This window comes from Enhydra lutris, unplaced genomic scaffold, assembly GCF_002288905.1.
Source record: "Enhydra lutris kenyoni isolate GAN:26980312 unplaced genomic scaffold, ASM228890v2 scaffoldscaffold13, whole genome shotgun sequence".
Taxonomy (NCBI): Eukaryota; Metazoa; Chordata; class Mammalia; order Carnivora; family Mustelidae; genus Enhydra; species Enhydra lutris.
The window spans coordinates 18,925,552-18,945,847 of record NW_019154097.1 but is presented as its reverse complement, the minus strand read 5'-3'; the positions used below and the strand labels follow the sequence as shown (position 1 = coordinate 18,945,847).

The window sequence follows — 20,296 nt, the reverse complement described above, 5'->3', positions numbered from 1 at the left end:
CTTTCTATCTTCTTCTTTCCAAGGAATGGGATACTTTCTGAGCCCTTGATTATGTGAGAATGTCTTTTTGCTGTCTTCATGAGTGAATCAGAGCTCAATAGAAGATAAAATTCCTGGTACATACCTTCTGTTGGTAGAATTCTAGAGGCATTTCACGTTGATTATGGGAATTTAAACTTTTGAAAGAGAATTTGAAGATGGTATGATTTTTTAGAAAAAAATCCCATTATAGATAATCTGATTTTTAAGCCTCAATATCACAGAGGCTTTCTTTATGTGTGAAATTCAAGACTAATTATTTATTTTCATGCACATGTCAAGTGTTTATTGTCCACTTGTGTGTTTGACATTATTTGAGGCACTCAGAATTCAATAGTGAATGAGACAGAAAGGACCTTTGCCTCCTGAAAACTAGTCAGGTGTGATATAAATGTTATTGTTTTTCACTAAGTTTTCCTAGTACCGAAGAGGGTTTTTGGATCTTCAGATTTGGGTCCATTTGATGTAATCTGAAATGGTGGGGTTTGGAGCTGATGGTGGTTTTATTAAAGCACGGGGACAGAAGGAGCTGCACTGGGGTTGCCACGGGTGACCGAAGTTGGTTGGGGGTTAGGGGAAGCACAAGCCTCCAAGGTGTTTTGGAAACAAGGTTTCCAGGATCCTGAGGGGACTAGTTATTGTTAGGAGAAGGTCATTTATTGCTATCTAGTAAACCCTTAGTCATGAGACCCTTCAGATGTGTATCAGCGGGCCATAGGCTTGGAGGATGATTGCTCACATATTTCCTGGTAAGGTAGAGATAAAAGAAGTTTCCAAAGGAATGTATGTGTTTAAGTAGACTCCCAGGATGGGGGTAGGGTGCAGTTGGGCTATGATTGCCTTTTGCCCCTAGCACAGTGTCAACATCCAGGCAGCTGAGCTCCCAGAGGGAAGGTCACTCTGTCTGTTTCAAGGACTTGTCAGTAGGCTCTAGGCAGCAAGGAAACTTAGTTCTTTCTTTTGCCTTTGTTTCCCACGTCACATTTATACATTTAGAAATAATTACTTTCATAAAATCTCTGATTATTGCTTTTTTTTTTTTTCAATTGGTATTTTGGCTCATCAAATGCTCCTATATGGAATTCCTTGTTTGTCTGCACTGGTCTTCACTTTCTCCCTTCCCTGACTTTTCCCTCTGTCTTCTGTGAGAGTGCAGCAGGTGTATTCTGTACAGACATGTATGCATATATATATCGACCTTTCTGGCCTTCACTATTTCTAATGCATGTTATATTTTGTTGTTGAACTTGCATTTCCTTGTCTCATCTAGTTCCTTTTTTTTTTTTTTTTTAAACTCTATGCCCAGTGTGGGGCTTGAACTCACAATCCCAGGATCAAGAGTCACATGCTCTATGGACTAAGCCAGCCAGTGACCCCTCACCTAGTTCCCTTTTTATTTCTGCTTCTCTCAACCAGTTTCCTCTCTTGCAGCCTCTTATTAGCTCATTCTTTATCTGTTTTAATCCATCTTTAAAATTTTTTACTGAAAATACAAAAAAAAGTTGCCTAATTTTACTATTACTTTGCCCAATTTTTTTTCAAAAGAATATTCATTCTTTGCCTCTCAAGCATAATCTTTATAGAATCATTTCATAATCATTTCATAGGCTTTTTTTTTTGGCTTCTAGATTAATTATTGTTAGAAGACAAAAGTTTTATCTAGGTTTGATATTTCTCTCCTAATAAAATGGATGGCATTCTCTTTGCTCTTACTTTTTATTGGAAGATATTAGTGTGCTTATCTCAGATTTCATCTTGAAGGATTTACTGCTGATTGGATAACCCAGCATTCTTCTGGAAGCAGCTAGCTGTGAGAAAGCCCACACTGCCCTGAACATAATTTCTGAGCACTTTTTATTTTTTTAAAGTAGGTTCCACACCCAGTGTGGAGACCAAATAGGGCTTGAACTCATGAACCTGAGATCAAGACCTGGGCTGAGATCAAGAGTCAGATGCTTAACTGGCAGACCCACCCAGGCACCCCTATTTCTGAGCACTTTGCTATCTTTTTTTTTTTTTTTTAAAGATTTACTTATTTATTTGAGAGAGAGCATGCCCCTACCCAGGGCGGTGAGGGGGTGGGGAGTGGGGAGGACAGAGGGAGAGACTCTTCAAGCAGACTCTCTGCTGAGCGCAGGGGGGTTGGGGGAGTGGGAGGGTAAGGGACCTGGAGGTGAGGGTAGTGGTGCTGGACCTCACCACCCATGAGATCATGACCAGCTGAAACCAAGCGTCTCACGCTTAACCCACCAAGCTGCCTGTGTGCCCCTGAGCACTCAGCTGTCTTGATTGGTGAAACTTGCTCTGGGCCAGCATCGTGTTGTCCGAACTTCATTATGACACTGTGGTCTGCAGAGGCAGGAGGGAACCAAGTCCCTCCTTCTGCCCACCCAGGCTCTCTGTCAGGTGGAACCTCCAGGTCCCTAGGCCTCCCCATAGAAGTCCTTCCATGATACTGATCTCTAGTAGCTAAGGAGGGACTATTATTATTATTATTATTATTACTGGTAGTAGTAGTCACAGTGATATATACAGTTTTTACCCTGGCTGCCTATCAGCTCTGCCTGGTGCGTTACAACAAAATACAGACGTGTGCTTGTCCCTCAGATCTGCTGTGGCTGGGTGATTCTGGTATGCAGGCAGGAGCAGAAGCGACCAGGCTAAATTGATCCAGATGGAGCATCCCTCACTCATTTGTCCTGTTGCCCTCCTCGCTTCCAGCCCCCACCTCTGTGGGCCCAGCCCTTTCCCACTTCCTTCCCTAAAAGGCTCTGAGACCATGCTCCTTTGCTTGAGGGCACGTTGTACGTTGTAGCCCTCAGCGTCTTTCTTTTGTCTGGTCTCATCCACATGGTGCTGAGTGGAAACGTCTTCATGTTGATGCCTTGTGTATGTCAACCAACCCTTCCTTCCAACACAGATGCAAATTTTGACCCATTTTTACTATTTTCAGTCGCTTCTGTCAGAACTGGGGGTGGGAAGTGGGAACCAGATGCTTTAGTTCACGTTGCCATTGTCCCCTGAGTTCAGATTCTCATGGCTGTGAGCAAGCCGGTCCTACAGAGATGGGAGCTATGCAGATGGTATTTCTGCTTTAGGTTCTGTTTGTGAACAGACATCCTTGCACACGTATATTTGGTGTGCCTCAGAATCATATGCAAACATGTGGCAATTTTTGCTTCTGATTTCTTTATGAAATCTTTCAAAGTTGTGAAGATGAAGGGAATAGAGGTCCCTTAAAGGTCTTCAGATTCTCTCTCATAACCATATTTTTACATTTTCCAATTACAGCCAAGAATATTTTCCCCCGGCTAATTGCCTTGTGTTGCATATGTGAGTGATATGTGATATGCTCTGGAGAGTTTTGATTTTGAATGGAATAATCTGTTGTCCTTATTCCTGCTTAGGGGGTCGAGGCTCACATGGGAGAAACGAAGTTTTCTAGGTAGTAATAAAAAGTTTCTCTCTGATAGACATTTAAACCTTTTCTCATTTGTCGAAAATGGACCGGCTTCTTGGGAAACTTGCTCTTCCTTGAAAATTAGCCTTGGTATTCCTGGACACTCTGTGAGTTTTTTACTCATCAGTAACAAACCTCTTCCTTCTTCATGACTACCTGAAGAAAATAGAACAGTAAAGGAATAAATTAGACTGCAGGGGGAATGGAGTGCCCCCCCCCTTTTTTAAATCCAGGGGTTGAAATAAGTCTCCTTTCTGATTATTTTACTGTCTTCGTTCTTACCTGAGTAGCTCTTGAAACACTGTCTGCTGAGAAGCAAACATCTTGCCTGGCCATCTCCTTTCTGTTCATCTTCTAGGTTGGAAATACCCATGCTGAGAGTTCTGATCGATGGTCTTCGACTTTTATTCACATTTTCCTTACTCCGTGACTTTCTAGGTGTTGACATGCTTACCTTCAGGACATTTCGTGTGTGGACTATCCAAGTGATAGGGTGAACTTTCTTAGAAATATCACAGCTTTATCAGTTTATGGTGATTTAAAAAAGATTTTATTTATTTATTTGAGGGGGGGGCAAGAGAGAGCACGAGCAGGGGGAGAGGGAGAAGCAGGGAACCCGATGCAGGACTCGATCCCAGGACTCTGGGATCATGACCTGAACTGAAGGCGGACTCATAACTGACTGAGCCACCCAGGTGCCCCTAGTTTATGGTGATTTTTAAATATGAATTATTTCATCCAATTCTCTCAGGAACCTGTGATGGAAGAAAAGCAAAGCAGATGACTTGATTTCACAGAGAAGAACTTGAGGATTCAAAGGGCTAAGTGAATTAGCTGAGGTCATGCGGTTAAGTTGTAGAGTCAGGACTTGTAGCCAAATGGGACGCTCTTGCTGTTAAACACCCTGCTGGCTCATGTAAGACTTCAGAGCTTCCATTGTACTTGGCCAAGATATGTTTTGCTAAGACATGCAACCTTTCCGTATGTTTTATCTTTTAGAAGATGATCTCTTAGAAGATGGAGGAATTTTCAATATTTCAGTATTCAGTGAAGCTTGTTTGAAACTGAGCAGGCACCCTAGGAAACTTGGATCAGAACAAATGTACCAAGTAAGAAGATCTCTCATGTTATCTGTCAAAGTATTGCATCACTTAAAAATCTGGGGGCCTCTCCAAGTGAGGATCCAAAGCATTTAAAAACACTAATGGAATGAACTTCTAGACAGTTCGATTTTTGTTTCTAGAGTTGGAAATGAGATGGGGGGCCAAGTAGGGGACGAAATTGAAGAAGGCACACTAGCGAGTGGCTTGCTGTCAGTTTCCCTGTCTGGTATTTCACATGTTATGTATCATACTTTATTTTAGTGCATTTTATACTTACAGCTTATTCTGTCATCAAATTCATACTGGGTTGTAAATTTTTAAGAAACTCATTGCATGACAATTGGTCCTCATTTAACTTGACTTTTTAAAAATCACACCTCTCAAGTAAAATGATTCCTAAATTCAGGTCAGAACTGAGGTTTGTTATTTTGTGTCATTTTTAGCGCCTCTTGGCAGAGTAGACTAAGTATCAATTTCAAGTTCATTCATTCATTCATTAGCCATTTACCAACAGTGTATCATTTATCAGGGACTTTCAGTTCCCACTGGTGTAAATACACAAGTAAGCGGCACTGTGGTGGAATGAGTGCTTTGATAAAAGGTAAATAAATGGGGGGTTGTGTGCACATGTGTATGTCCAGGTGGGGTTTTATTTTGTTTTTTATTTTCTTTTAATTTTAATTTTTTAAAATTTTATTTATTTATTTGAGAGAGGGAGAAAGAGAGAGAGAGAGCATGAGAGGGGAAGGGTCAGAGGGAGAAGCAGACTCCCTGCTGAACAGGGAGCCCAATGTGGGACTCGATCTTGGGGTTCTGGGACTCGATCCTGGGATTCCAGGATCATGACCTGAGCCGAAGGCAGTTGCTTAACCAACTGAGCCACCCAGGTGGCCCTGTTTTGTTTTTTTAAACAAGAAGCAAAGACAGTGCTAAATCACAGAAAATGAGTGGGATTCAACTAGATAAAAGATGTGGAGTGAAGGTGGAGAAGGGCACTGGGGACAAGCAGAGAAGCATCTTGGATATTAGGGAACACAGTTCTCTTAGGGAACTAAAAAAGCAAGGGAGAATAGGAAGAGATGAGGCTAAAACCTGAGCCGTGACTAGATCATGAAGAGCCCTGTGAATTTTGAGTTTGGATCTTATTTTGATGTCTCTGTGGAGCCAGTGGAGGATTTTAAGCAGATGAACCAAATATTCACATTTTCTTGTTTAGAAGGAACACAGGGGCTAGAGACATATTCAAGTCCCCAAATAAAGTTAAGATTATTACTGATATAAGATATAGGTGAATTTAAAAAATGAATATAGAAATAAATGGTCCTGGGACAGTTGGTTAGCTACCTGGTTAAGAAAATAAATGATTCTGGGTGCCTGGGTGGCTCAGTCATTAAGCATCTGCCTTTGACTCAGGTCATGATCCCGGGGTCCTGGGATCGAGCCCCATATTGGGGTCTCTGCTCAGCAGAGAACGTTCTTCTCCCTCTCCCCTTGCTTGTGTCCCCTCTCTCACTGTGTCTCTCTCTGTCAAATAAATAAATAATATTTTTTTAAAAAAGGAAAAGAAATGATTCTTTGCATTTATACTAAAATTATTAAAGAGTTAAGTTTGAAAAAAAAAGTTGTTTATTAATATGTTAAAGATTCATTTAAGTAACATGGAAAGCACTCTCAACAAGTCCATTGGAAAATGTGAACATTCAAGGGCAGTTTTCCAAAGAGGATATATATATATCCTATATATATATATATATATATGATGCCAAAACACATATGAACACATTTTATGCCTCACTTGTAAGAAAAAGAAAAAAAAATTAAACCACAAGATACAATGATTCTTCTATAAGTACAGAGTACTGTTTTTGTTTTTGTTTGTTTGGTGTTTGTTTGTTTATTTATTTATTTATTTATTCATTTATTTATTTTTGAGAGCGAGTGAGCATGCGTGCAAGGTTGGGCAAGGGCAGAGGAAGAGGGAGAGAAAGGGACTCTTAAGCAGACACCATGCCCAGCATGGAGCCTGACTCAGGACTTGATCTCACGACCCTAAGATGATGACCTGAGCCTAAATCAAGAGTCGGACACTTAACCAACTGAGCCACCCAGATATCCCCAGCATAGAGTACTGTTACACCCAGCTGCTGGCCAGTTAAACGGGCATGACTTTTCTGGAATAGTTATTTCTTATTTGTTAGCCTCAGTAAATTTTTGGAAATGAGCTATAATTAATCAAGCAGACCTATACAGAAAGACCAAGCAGTTCTCTGAAGCTCTGTTTATAGTAGGGGAAGTTGGAAACGATGTAAATGTTCATGTGGGGATTTGGCTACGTAAACAATCCCACGTTCATCTGCTAGAACCTTCTGCAGATGCAGAGTATGTTCTGCCTCACAGTGAATTGCAGTTGCTGCTGTTGACCAGGATTCCTGTGGAAATGGTCTCTGTTTCTCCTATTACTTCGCCCTTTGTCTGTTTCTCCTTCCTAGGATTCCCTTCCTCTGCCGATCCCTTAAATCTGATTACCATTCTCTTGTCATTCTGTACCCTTCTTTGGGCCATGTTATCCAATCTCTTTACTTCCTTCACTGTCTCTATGCTGTTAAGTCCTAAATCTTTTTCCCCAGACCTCATCTGTTTTATAAGTTCTAGGCCCACACTCCCCGATTAACTTTTTGTGTTCTTTTTTGCGCTGTCTTCACGTACGTGATTCTCCTGCCAGCAATGCCCTTCTTTCCCTTGCCCTACTGGGCTGACTCCTGTTTATCTGCAAGGCCCAGGTCACTCATCTCCCCTGGTGGGCAGGTTTCAGTGACCTCCTTTCCTGAACGCTGTTCCTGCCGTCTGAATTGCTTGTCCTGTCCGCGACTCACCTGGTTAATGCTCATTTCTCCTTGGGTCCAAATTTAGATAAGGCAGCTTTTCCTGACCCCCAAAGAGGAGGGTTCAGTGTCCCTCCTGAGTCAGTCCCCTACTGCCTCACGTACTCTAGGACTTACCCCTGGGTATTTTGTTTGCCTGGATACTCATCTGTGAGTTCCTTAATGTTAGGGCTTGTACTTTGCCATTGTATACCCAACACTGTATACTCTGTATATCTTTTTACAGAATGAATTCATGACAGAGAAAAAAACCTTCACAATATATTTTTAAATAAAACAACTTTACTATAAAATTGTGCATACAGTATGGTTTAAAATATGTGATCAGAAAGTTATATTTTGTTTGTAGACTAAACCACGTGGAGTTTAGTCTGAGACTGAGCCTGCCTAGTTGTGAGGTTTTTTCCAGCAGATGGCAGCAGCCTAAATGTAGACCTGATGAAGCCAAATATCTGGGTGGACCCAGTGTGTTTCCAGTTTTCTAGAATGGGTGAACTGAGAACAGAGGGGCAAGGGCATGCAGGGTGTCAGGCAAGAGAATAATTGAAGTGATAGGGTACCTGGGAGAGCTGGGGAAGACCGGGATGGAGGTGGTAGAATACAGGTAGAAGATCTCGAGTGAGGATGCCTTTGGGGGGTTTCTTGAGAGAGATCGGATGTAATGGATGAGTGGTCCAGTGGGATAGGAGATTGTGAGATCTTGGAGCAGCTCTGAGGATGGCATAGCCTGGGATGTGGCTGTGGCTATGAGTAGCTAAAGTGGAGCGGAAGAGCTTCATAGCATTGAGCTCAGGATCTCTGAGGCCAAGTTTCGATGGCGTGTCCATAAAGACCTTCAGGTTACCCAAGAGAATGCTAGGAACTGGGGGAGAGTGGAAACTCCCAGTGAGCCGGGTCTTGGATGACTGTGGAAGAACGGCAGTGATGGGAAGGGATGGAGGGCAGCCATAGCCAGTGACATGAGCATCAAAGCAAACGCTAAACACCAAGATGTCTAGCGGTAGCACATGGATCGGCTCGGGGTTGATCATATTACTTCCGGGACCTTTACATGTTTTTTCCCTCGTAAGTCCCTACATTATACCTGCATCTTGGGTTGGCAGTGGATAGAGTGTTATAGGTTAACACCATGCATGATGGATCCATGGGCCAAAAACTCAAAAACTCTCTTATCAGAGCTCTACTAGGAAGGACCAAGTGAAGTACCCTTGTACAGTTGCTTTGAAAGCACAATTGGGAAGAGTCCTCATGAAGTTCAAAAATTCTGTTCTGTGAGGTGTATCAATGGATTCTTTTTGAATGAAAAGAAGATAATTTTGGGGCACCTGGGTGGCTCAGTCGGTTAAGCCTCTGCCTTCGGCTCAGGTCATGATCTCAGGGTCCTGGGATCGAGTCCCGCATCGGGCTCTCTGCTCAGCAGGGAGCCTGCTTCCCTCTCTCTCTCTGCCTGCTTCTCTGTCTACCTGTGATCTCTCTCTGTCAAATAAATAAATAAAATCTTAAACAAAAAAAAAAAAGAATTTTGCCCAGTGGCTCCAGTGCTATCTTCGTTACCTGGGAGGGCATCATTATCTTAGAATAGCCTACATTTTGTTCATTTGAGATGCCATTATACATTTTCAGCTTTGTCCTGTAGCTGGTGGAGGGGCAGGGGACGTTGAACAGGACAGGGAGGGTAGGTTGTAAAGTCCATCCCCAAGTTAGCTTGGTGTTGTATTAGAAGTAATTCCAATAGAATGAACCTTCTTGCTTTATTTCTGTTTTGCTTATAATCTAGATATCTGCAAGCCAACAGAAAATTTAATGCAATGCTTTCTTTTCATCTCACGACAGTTTCAAGTTCTGGGTCAAAGGTGGTACCTGAATAATTTTTATCATGCAACATCATTTAACTTCACAACAAGGGAGCGAACTCCGGTGGTATGTTTAGACCTGTACCCAGCAACTGATTACACAGTGAATGTCACTCTCCTGGGATCTTCTGAGCAGCAGTCAGTGCAAATAACGATGACAACCGCACCAGCAGGTGGGTGTACGTGTCTCTTTTGTGTCTCAGGACACGTGAAATAATGTGCATTGCACAACGTGGGGGAATATGAAAACTGCTCATCTGGGAGTCAGGAGACTTGTGTTCCAGTTCTAATGACACCCAACTTTTCTCTGGGTTTCACGGTGCCTGAATCTTACCATCTATTCCCTTCCGCACAGGGGTTCTAGCTCATAGTGGGTAGGCGCCAAGAATGGACCCTTTTATTTAGGGCTCCCTGCTAGTGATGGATTGAAAATACTGTCAGGCCTCCTATCTCTTACTCCGGTTTAAGATCGCTGAGCCCCCAGGGTAGTCGTTATGGACAACCAGAACCAAATTCCTGGACATCAGTGATGTGAGCCTCACTGTGGTGTCACTGGCGAGACAAAGAGGCCTTATGACTGGACCATGTTTGAGCACATGAACCTGACATAGAGAACAGTGGCCTCATGAAGGTCAGGCTTCCTAGAAAGGGCATGTGGCCTTGTGAGGAAGCCAGATAGAGGCCAGCTGTATGAACTCTATAGCTCTCGTTAGTAGGAAGGGACACAGAATTTTTTTATTCTTGAGTCCTTTGGGTTTAGCAGGCAAATTTACAGGCAACCAAGTAGAGAGGCTGCCCCCTCTGAAGGAAGGCAGTTGAATAGATTAGGTCCTGCTCCTGTCTTCCTGATGCTTCCTCCCATATTCATCATTGTTCTGAGAAAAGAAAAAAGCAGAATTATGTGATGGTTGCCCAACACTGTGAACTTAAGAAATGTCACTAAAGAATACACTCAAAAGTGGTTAATTTTATGTTGTGTGACCTTCAACTCCATTTTTAAAAAACAGCCAATGAATTAGCTATGTTCTTCTTGGCTCCCAGGCCTCAGTTACCTCCTGACTGATCTTTACATGACATAATACAAGTAAATTGTTTAGAATAGCTCCCAGCACGTAATAATGATGATGGTGATGATACCTATGTTTATTGAGTACTAAGTATGTGCCGGGCACTCTTCAAAGTGCCCTCTTTGGGTTAGTATCCAAAATATATATATAAAAAAACTTATAAAACTCAACACCCAAAAACCAAATAAACCAATTAAACAATGGGCAGAAGGCATGAACAGACATTTTTCCAAAGAAGACATGCAGATGGCCAACAGACACATTGAAAGATGTACCACATCACTCATCATCAGGAAATGCAGATCAAAACCACAGTGACACACCACCTCATTACTGTCAGAATGGCAAAAATCAACAACACAAGAAACAACAGGTGTTGGGGCCCCTGGGTGGCTCAGTGGGTTAAACCTCTGCCTTCAGCTCAGGTCATGATCTCAGGGTCCTGGGATCGAGTCCCACGTCGGGCTCCCTGCTTAGCGAGGAGCCTGCTTCCCCCTCTCTCTCTGCCTGCCTCTCTGCCTACTTGTGATCTCTCACTGTCAAATAAATAAATAAAATCTTAAAAAAAAAAAAAGAAACAGCAGGTGTTGGAGAAGATGTAGAGAAAGGGAAACTCTCTTGCACTGCTGGTGGGAATGCAAACTAGTACAGACAGTTCGGAGAAAAGTTTGGAGGTTTCTCATAAAGTTAAAAATAGAACTACGCAAAAATAAATAAATAAATAAATAAAAATAGAACTACGTTACATCCAGAAATCCCACTACTAGGTATTTACCCAAAGAATGCAAGGACACTAATTCAAAGGGATACATGCACCCTGGTGTTTATAGCATTATTTACAAGAGTCAAATTAGGGAAGTAGACCAAGTGTCCACCGACTGATGAATGGATAAAGAAGGTGTGGAGATTTTATATATATATATATATATATATATATATATATATATATATATACACACGCATATATATACACATACACACACACATATATACATGTACATATACATATATATATATATATATATTTAGAGTGAGCAAAAAAATATAAAACAAAACAGAAACAAAAACAAAACCAATGTGTCCTCTTCGAATCAACTCAGATCCACCAAACCTTCTGAGGAAGGCATTGCTGTTATTCCCATTTTATAGACAAAGATCATGAGATCTTAAATTAAACAATTTATCCAGGATCACATACTTAGTGATTTGAACACGGGCTGATGTGACCCTGGCCCCACAGCCTTCATTCTTAATGTACTTCTGCTGCTTCTCACTAATTATTAGTTATTCCGAAGAAAAAAGCAAAATTATATTCTCAGAACCCAGTGCATAGTTCGTCCTGACCCACCTGACTTTTGCCAACCTTGGACAGTGAGCAAAAACTTCAAACGCCATGGATGCATAAATGCATTCATAGAATAAATGTTTATTTCTTTCCTACTCTGTGTCAAGCAGGTTCTGATAGCTGACATCATGGTAGCAATAAAGCAGTCCCAGCTGACATGGTGCTGGAGTTGTTGGGGGGTCGTGGTGGAGAGAGATAAACAAGTAGGGAAATAAATCCCATGTTGTGTGGCAAAGAAAGCATGGCAAAGGGAGTGACAACTGGTGGTCAGGGAAGGCCTCTATTTAAATATATATTATATATATATTATATTTAGGCCTCTCTCTGTATATAAAATATATATATATGAGATATATAAAATATATTTATTTATATTTTATTTAAATTCATTTAATTAACATATACTGTAGTATTAGTTTCAGAGATAGAACTTAGTGATTCATCAGTTGCATGTAACACCCAGCGCTCATTCCATCATGTGCCCTCCTTAATGCCTGTCATCTAGTTACCCGTGCCCCTGAACCCCCTCCCCTTCAGCAACCCTCAGTTTGTTTCCTAGGGTTAAGAGCCTCTTATGGTTTGTCTCCCTTCTGATTTCATCTTACTTTATTTTATTCTCCTTTCCCTGACGATCCTCTGTTTTATTTCTTCAATTCCATATATCAGTGAGATCATATGATAATTCTTTCTCTGATTGACTTATTTTGCTTAGCCTAATACCCTTTAGTTCTTTCCACATCGTTGCAAGTTATTTCTTTTTTGATGGCTGAGTAATATACCTCTGTGTGTGTGTGTGTACACCATATTTTCTTTATCTACTCATCTGTTGATGGACATCTGAGCTCTTTCCATAATTTGGCTATTTTGGACATAGCTGCTATAAACATTGGGGTGCAGGTGCCCCTTTAGGTCACCATGTTTGTATCTTTTGGGTAATACCTACTAGTGCAATTGCTGGGCCATAGGGTAGCTCTAATTTTAACTTTTTGAAGAACCTCCATACTATTTTCCAGAGTAGCTGCACCAGCTTGCTTTCCCACCAACTGTGTAAATGGGTTCCCCTTCCTCTGTATCCTCAACAACATCTGTTGTTTCCTGACTTGTTAATTTAGCCATTCTAACTGGTGTGAGGTTGCTTCTCATTGTGGTTTTTATTTGCACTTCCCTGATGATGAGTGATGTTGAGCATTTTTTCATGTGTCTTTTGACCATTTGTATGTCTTCTTTGGAGGAATGTCTGTTCATGTCTCCTGGAAGGCCTCTCTTAGAAAGTGACATTTGGGCACAGATCTGGAGGAAGTGAGGGAATAAGCCATGCACAAGGAGGACACCAAGTGACATGGTCTTGAGAGAGGCATGTCCTTGGCATGTTCTAGGAACGTCAAGGAAATTAGGATGGCTAGAGCAAAGTGAGCTGGAGAAAGTGGTAGGACATGGGGTCTAAACTGTAGCTTGAGTATCAATCAGGGTCCCATGGTGTCAAATTTAGAAAGTAAGTCCATTGTTATCTTCTCCTTTACAACCTGGATCCTGAATTACCAATGCTAAGTATAATCTGGCATGTGATATTTCAGCCTCTCTAGATTACCAAGCTACTTGGTGTCCACCACCTGTGAATTTGAACTAAGTTTGGGAAGTGATCTCTTCTCATAAGGTTACTGGGATCTTGCCATACGTTTTGCAGGGAGGGAAATTTTCTTCCCTTGAAAATTTTAGGACTTTGCCATGGTGGCTCTGGGTCTTTCTTGGTGCCTGTCCCAAGGATTTAGAACCTTTCCGTTTTCACTTCTCCTTCAAGCCCTGTTCCTATCCACCGGTCACCATGGCTGAAGATCTTCGTCTCTAGTGGATGAGCCTCTTTGCTGTGGGCAGGAGGCCCCATGTTATAGTGAGAGGAGTAGTAGTAGGAAAGTCTTCAAGAGAATTGCACTGTCTTACATGCCTCCTTCACTGTCCCAATTTTCTGCTTTTTTCTCTCAATTTCACTGTCCCCAGAAAGATCCCAAGAATTGTTTTAGTTCTGAGCTTCTGGAATTCTTATCTGAATGCCTTGTCTCTGAGTGCCACTTCCTGCTTAGGAGTTTTCACATTTGATTCCTGGAGAAATAACCTCGGTGGATCCTTAAGCTTCACTGAGTTTCTGGAACTGGTGCTTTCGCTGACTGAGTGACGTCCAGGAAGTGCCTTAGGTTAGTGGATTTCCACCCAAGCCCCACCTTTCCTTAGAATTGACTTTTAAGACTCAGCTGCCTGGGCTGCTTTGTTGGGCACTGCAACATCCCTTCTGGCCACCATATCCGTTTCTGCATCGGGTAAGCCTCCAGGGCCCAGCTCCCTCTGATGATTCCCACTGGAAGCTTTGCACCTGCCGTCCCCCTCATTTCTGTTCCTTTTCTATCCCCAGGTCTGGCCAATTCCTTTTGCTAGGTATTAGGACTTTCCTGCCCTATATTTGGTTTTTGTTTTCACACTTAGATTTTTGTTCTCCTAACATTGTACTTTGGATTCAGCCAGGGGAGTCTCCGTGGGGAAAGAATGATGCCAGAGAGTTCTGGATCTGCTGCCATCCTCCAGTGTTTAAAGAAATCTTGCCCACGTTTCATTTCATTAGAAGGTGTATGTTTCTATTCAGTTCAACCTCTAACCCAGGGGGAGGTCTAATCAATTGTCATTCTCCTCGGCTCCTCCTTCAGGCACCTCTGTTTTTCTGTTCCTTCTTCCTCAAGTTCTAACTCCCTGCATTTCCCAGGCAGGTTTCCTTCAAGCCAGGGCTGTACCTGCTACAAGAACAGTGTCACCTGAAACTAATTTAATGGCGCTTGAAGAATTCTCCTCTGATTTTTCTAGCCATTCTCTTCTTAAATGTGTCCACATTTTCTGGAACTGTGTAGCATGACAACTGCAGTTACAGAGGGCTGCCCCATTAATGTTGACTCTGGTGTCCCTATTTAAAACTTTTAGGGGTGCCTGGGTGGCTCAGTGGGTTAAAGCCTCTGCCTTTGGCTCAGGTCATGATCCCAGGGTCCTGGGATCGAGCCCTGCATCGGGCTCTCCGCTCAGCGGGGAACCTGCTTCTCCCTCTCCCTCTGCCTGCCTCTCTGTCTACTTGTGATTGTTGTCTGTCAAATAAATAAATAAAATCTTAAAAAAAAAACTTTTAGAAGACCTTGCTTGAGAGAATGATACCTGGATCTGGGCACCTGTTGCGGGAAGTGTCCTCTTAGTCTGTCCTCCATAATAGTCCTGTTACTCTTTTCTTTGATGATTTTGAGCCACTTTCCCCGAACCTAGTAAATATCCCTATCTTTCAGGGGCTCTTTAGAGTAATTACATTTGGATGTATTTTCTTTTCCTTATCATATTTTTTTTTCTAGCTAGGCCAATAGGATTTCAAATTTTCTTCTCCTTGATGTGATTTCCTTCACTCTATTTCATTCTCTCCTAGTCTTGCCCTATGTGCCGGTCCCAGGAAGCAAGAATCTGCATCTTGTTTGGGCAGTGACCTATGATATATGAACTCTACCCCCTAGGAGATGTGACCAAGGAGTGGGAGTCTCCTCCCTGTCAGATCACATATACTGTTCCTTCCTTGAGGATTAGTGAATAGGGAGTGGAGAGAGGCCGCAATCGTGTTTTCCTTTGTGAAAATGGGAAGACAGGTAAATAACAACCTTTAACACATTTGAGCAAGGTAATTGGCTTCTGCAGTATTAGAGGGTTGAATGGGAAAGTTCTCCTCTAGTTCTAGGAGTCTATGTCAGGAAAACAGTTCTGGGTTTCTTCAAATCCATTTATTTCAACATCAAATTTCTTGACCAGTTTATTTACCATCATCATTTCATCTATCCAATTTTGTATTCTTATTGAGATATAAAACTTATTCATAGGGTAGGAGTTTCATTATTATTTATGTCAAACATTTTTCTTGATTAATAGTTTCTTTTTATTTGTTTATGGTGTTTTTGACATATAAAAGTTTTAGATTCTATGTAGTCAATACTATTGATCTTTTCCTTTGTGATTTATTATATTAATACTAAGTGTAGAATTTTTAAAACACAAGAGTACTTATTTATGTCCCATCTCTTTTTAAAGTGACCTGCATGGGTATAGCAAATAAAATAAGTTAGATATGTAAGCTAAAGAAGAATGAGGAGCATCTGGATGACTCAGGAGTTTAAGTATCTGCCTTTGGGTCAGGTCATGAACCCAGGGTCTTGGGATCGAGCCCCACATTGGGCTCCCTGCTCAAGGGAAGCCTGCTTCTCCCTCTGCCTGTTGCTCCCCCTACTGTGCTTGCTCGCTCTCTCTGACAAATAAATAAATAAAAATCTTAAAAAAGAAAGAATAAAAAGAAAAAAAAACCTTTAAAAAATAAAGAAGAATGAAACAAAGTCAGGGACATAAAAAAAGATGCAGAAGTAAGGTTAAGAATAATCCATATTCTTATAACTTATTTATCTTTCCATTAGTGGCTCACAAATTTAGGTTTCATTTTCTACCCATCCAGTCAGAAAGGGTGCCATGACATTGCCTTAAGGTTATAACAAAGTGGTGTTTCTCAGGGGAAGTACTTATCAACAATGTGATTAGATAGGAATTTTTTTATTCCAGGGAGAATTCATAGGTAGTACAATGTATGAGCAGCATTTTATGAGGATTTTTTAAAAAAGATTTTATTTATTTATTTGACAGACAGAGATCACAAGTAGGCAGAGAGGCAGGCAGAGAGAGAGAGGGAAGCAGGCTCCCTGCTGAGCAGAGAGCCCGATGCTGGGGTCGATCCCAGGACCCTGAGATCATGACCTGAGCCAAAGGCAGAGGCTTAACCCACTGAGCCACCCAGTTGCCCCATTTTATGGGGATTTTATGAGGCTTATTGCCCCTGAGCGTGACTCATTACATTACAGGAAAGTGTGCGGTGGATAAGGAAAGATGCCTTAAAAATGCCTGTCCTCTGTTGATCTGGCTTGATTCAAGGGTAGGATTAAATTATTGTGGATTATTTGGAGGAATGACTGGTGTCCATGTTTCCTAAATATTGGTTCTCTCAATTCAGGTCTTATAAATGGTAGGTGTCACTGGGGTTGAGATTGTTCTCTCTACCCAGTACCCAGGGAGCAGCTGTTCTGTGTTGAATGCAAGGACCTGTGCCTCAATAGAAGGCTGCCCACCTCTGTTAGAAGGTTCAGCCTATGGAGCTGAATCAAGGGAATCGTTTGGATTTTCCCTGCACAGGGGCGCCTGGGTGGCTCAGTCAGTTAAGCGTCTGCCTTCAGCTCAGGTCATGATCCCAGGGTCCTGGGATCGAGCCCCACACCAGGCTCCTTGCTCAGTGGGGAATCCTGCTTCTCCCTCTGCCTGCTGCTCCCCCTGCTTGTTCATGCTCTCTCTCTCTCTCTCTCTCTCTCTCTCTCTGGGATATAAATAAATAAAATCTTCAAAAATGAAAAAAAAAAAAGTAAATTTGTCCTGCACAGAATGAGTGATTGAAACCCCCGCCAATTTCTCTCCATATAATATGATCCCATACTTTTAGCAAGCAAGTTTTATGGGAGTTGTAATGAGATACCAAATTTGTCTTAAGAAAAATCTCAACAAAGTAACAGTAAAACTCCCAACTTTGAACACTGTTATATCCTCTTGTTCCTTCTAAGATAAACTGTTTGCAAAATGTACATCACGGACAACTAAAGGATAGTACAAAGATACCACTGTTTATAGAACAGTTATAAAAATAGTGACTTTGTGTTTAAAACAGTTGATTCTTAGCCATTCTTTCTGACATTGTTTCCCTTGCCAAGTCAACTGTCTATTTAGACTGCTCCTAATTAGGATTTTAAAAACTCTGTCACTTAGGAATAAGAGATTTCTTGTTTCTCTGTTCTCTGTAAGCAGAGGATTACATGCATTTACTTCTAAAGTAGTGTTGGTACATTTTTAAAAAAAGATTTTATCTATTTATTTGACACAGAGAGATCACAAGTAGGCAGAGAGGCAGGCAGAGAGAGAAGGGGAAGCAAGCTCTCCGCCGAGCAGAGAGCCCGATACGGGGCTTGATCCCAGGACCCTGGGATCATGACCTGAGCCGAAGGCAGAGGCTTTAACCTACTGAGCCACCCAGGTGCCCCGGTACATTTTTTTTAAAAAATAATTCGGGGGAAACAGAGTAGTCTTCCCTCCATCACCTGGTGGAAAGCTGTGACCGTCACAGTGGTTTATGTTGCAAGTCTTCTGACAGCACGCCTGATTTGAGGTCTGTGTTGACCTTAGAAAACTTCCACCCCCCAACTGATTCCTGTTTACAGAATTGAAGTTCAAAGAAAAGATAATAAAAAGACCATAAAAATTTTAACATTGTTTCTGACCGTTTCCTACAATCTGATAAATATCGTAACAGTATTCTGTGGTCGAGGAGTTATGTCTGAAGTCTTTCTGCTTCTTTTATAAGCCAACAGTCTGAGACACTCACACTTAGAACTGGTCAAGCCCCAAAATGGCGTTTATTTGGCATGGGATATCCAAGCATTTGCAATATGTCCAAATGAGGTGGGGATGGGCAGTAAATTGTTGTTTCTTTTTAAGGTAACACAATGACATGGTAGGTCCAGCTAGGCAGTATGATACCCATAGAGTAGATAAAGATGAATAAGTTATTTAGAATTGGAACCCTTCACTAAATGGGTCCTAAATGGTTTTGGAGGCAGTGGATTCATGTTGTTACTCTTTTTGGAACTACCCCATATTCCAGTCATGTCTACACAGAGAGACTCCAAGACTGCCATCTCGTAGGCTGAAATCAGAGAAAAGATCACATAACTCCTTAGTCTAAAATATCCATTAATACAGTGCAAAGGAAAGCCAACTACAATATATTCTTTTAAATTTCTTTTCCTTGTAATTTTTAAATTTTGATATGATTTCAAATTTCTCTCTCTGTTTTTCTTTCTCTTGATCCTCTCCCCATTTTCTCTCTTTCCCTGAAATAAATCCCACTTGGTTATAGTGTGTTTGTTTCTTCTCTGGAGTTAGATTCTCTTCACTAATACTTTCTTTAGTATTTTTACGTCAATATTCATAAGTGATATTAGTTTATAGTTTTATCTCTTTATCAGATTGTATCATCTTTATTGTATCATCTTTATCAGATTTAGGCATTAATATTTTTCTTGTTTCATAAAAAGATTTTGAAAGGTTTCCTTCTTTATTAAGCCCTTCATTGTTTTAAAGGTTTTATTCATTATTACAATTCACATAGCATTTGGACTATCTGGTCTTCAATGGTTAGGTAGAATTTCCCCACAAAACAGCCCAGGCATGGGGGCTTTTCTGGTGGGGAAGTTCCTTGATAACTTTCTCAGGTTTTTTTTTCCCCTGTGGAAAATGATCTGTTAACTTTTAAAGTCTAATGGGGTCAGTTTAGCAAACCGTTTTCTTAGGAATTACCCATTTTCTCTGTGTATTTAAATTTATTTGCAGAGTGGCCTGTGAAATACTTATATTTAACTTTTTAAATTTTCTTCTGTTTCAGTGATTATTTCTCCTTTTACTTGTATTTTCTTCCTTTTTTCTAGATGAAGTTAGCTAGGAGGTCATCTATTTTATTAGTATTTTCAAAAAGCCATGGTTTTATTCTGTTAATTGGACCTCCTGTTATCTTCCCCCTCCACATCAAGGATTAGCCAGCTATCGCCAGTGGGCCACATCTGGCCCATTGCCTGTTTCTATAATAAACTTTTATTGGACACTAAAGGCTAAGTCGTTTGTTTACATAATGTCTGTGGCTACTTTTGTGCTACAAAGACAGAGTCGAATAGTGTGACAGAACAGGCTGAAAAGGTTTTTACTAAAATAGTTACTTTCTGACCCTCTACAGAAGAAAGTCTGTGACCCTTGCTCAACTATATCATTAATTTCTGCTTCCATATTTATTATATTCTGGATAAGCTTTCTCAGGTTTACAGTGGGCCCTTTCAGCACTTATATTTGATCTTTTTATTTCTGTAGACTTAACCTGGATTATAGTTTTTTTTTTTTTTTTTAAAGATTTTATTTATTTATTTGTCAGGGAGAGAGGGAGAGAGGGAGAGAGAGTGAGCACAGGCAGACAGAATGGCAGGCAGAGGCAGAGGGAGAAGCAGGCTCCCTGACGAGCAAGGAGCCCGATGTGGGACTCGATCCCAGGACGCTGGGATCACGACCTGAGCCGAAGGCAGCTGCTTAACCAACTGAGCCACCCAGGCGTCCCTGGATTATAGTTTTAAATATTAATTCGGTTTTGGTGTTTTTCTTCTTTAGAGACTGTAATTATACATATGTTGGATCTTTGCTTATATTCCTTTTCAGCCACTTGATTTTTGCTCCCCTTTTCTTCTTTTTAATATCATTTTTATTCTTTTTGGTTGTTTTCCTGTATTTCTTCAATTTTGCTCAATTTTTTATTCTAATCTATCCTTCTTTGGGTACTATGACATTTTGACTTTATTTCTGATATGAATTTGTCTTTTCCTTTTGTTTGTTTCCTGAACTCAGTCACTTTTGTTTCAT

At 41.1% G+C, this 20,296-nt stretch overlaps 1 protein-coding gene across 1 annotated transcript in view; it reads left to right on the top strand.

Annotated features, from left to right (window-relative positions):
• The window catches only part of LOC111145699 (sushi domain containing 1), a 142,253-nt gene that overhangs the window by 73,186 nt on the left and 48,771 nt on the right, over positions 1-20,296 (top strand). Inside the window, exons 9-10 of the mRNA XM_022500821.1 lie at positions 4,499-4,608; positions 9,318-9,510. Coding sequence (XP_022356529.1) covers positions 4,499-4,608; positions 9,318-9,510 — 303 coding nt within the window. The remainder of the gene's footprint in view (positions 1-4,498; positions 4,609-9,317; positions 9,511-20,296) is intronic.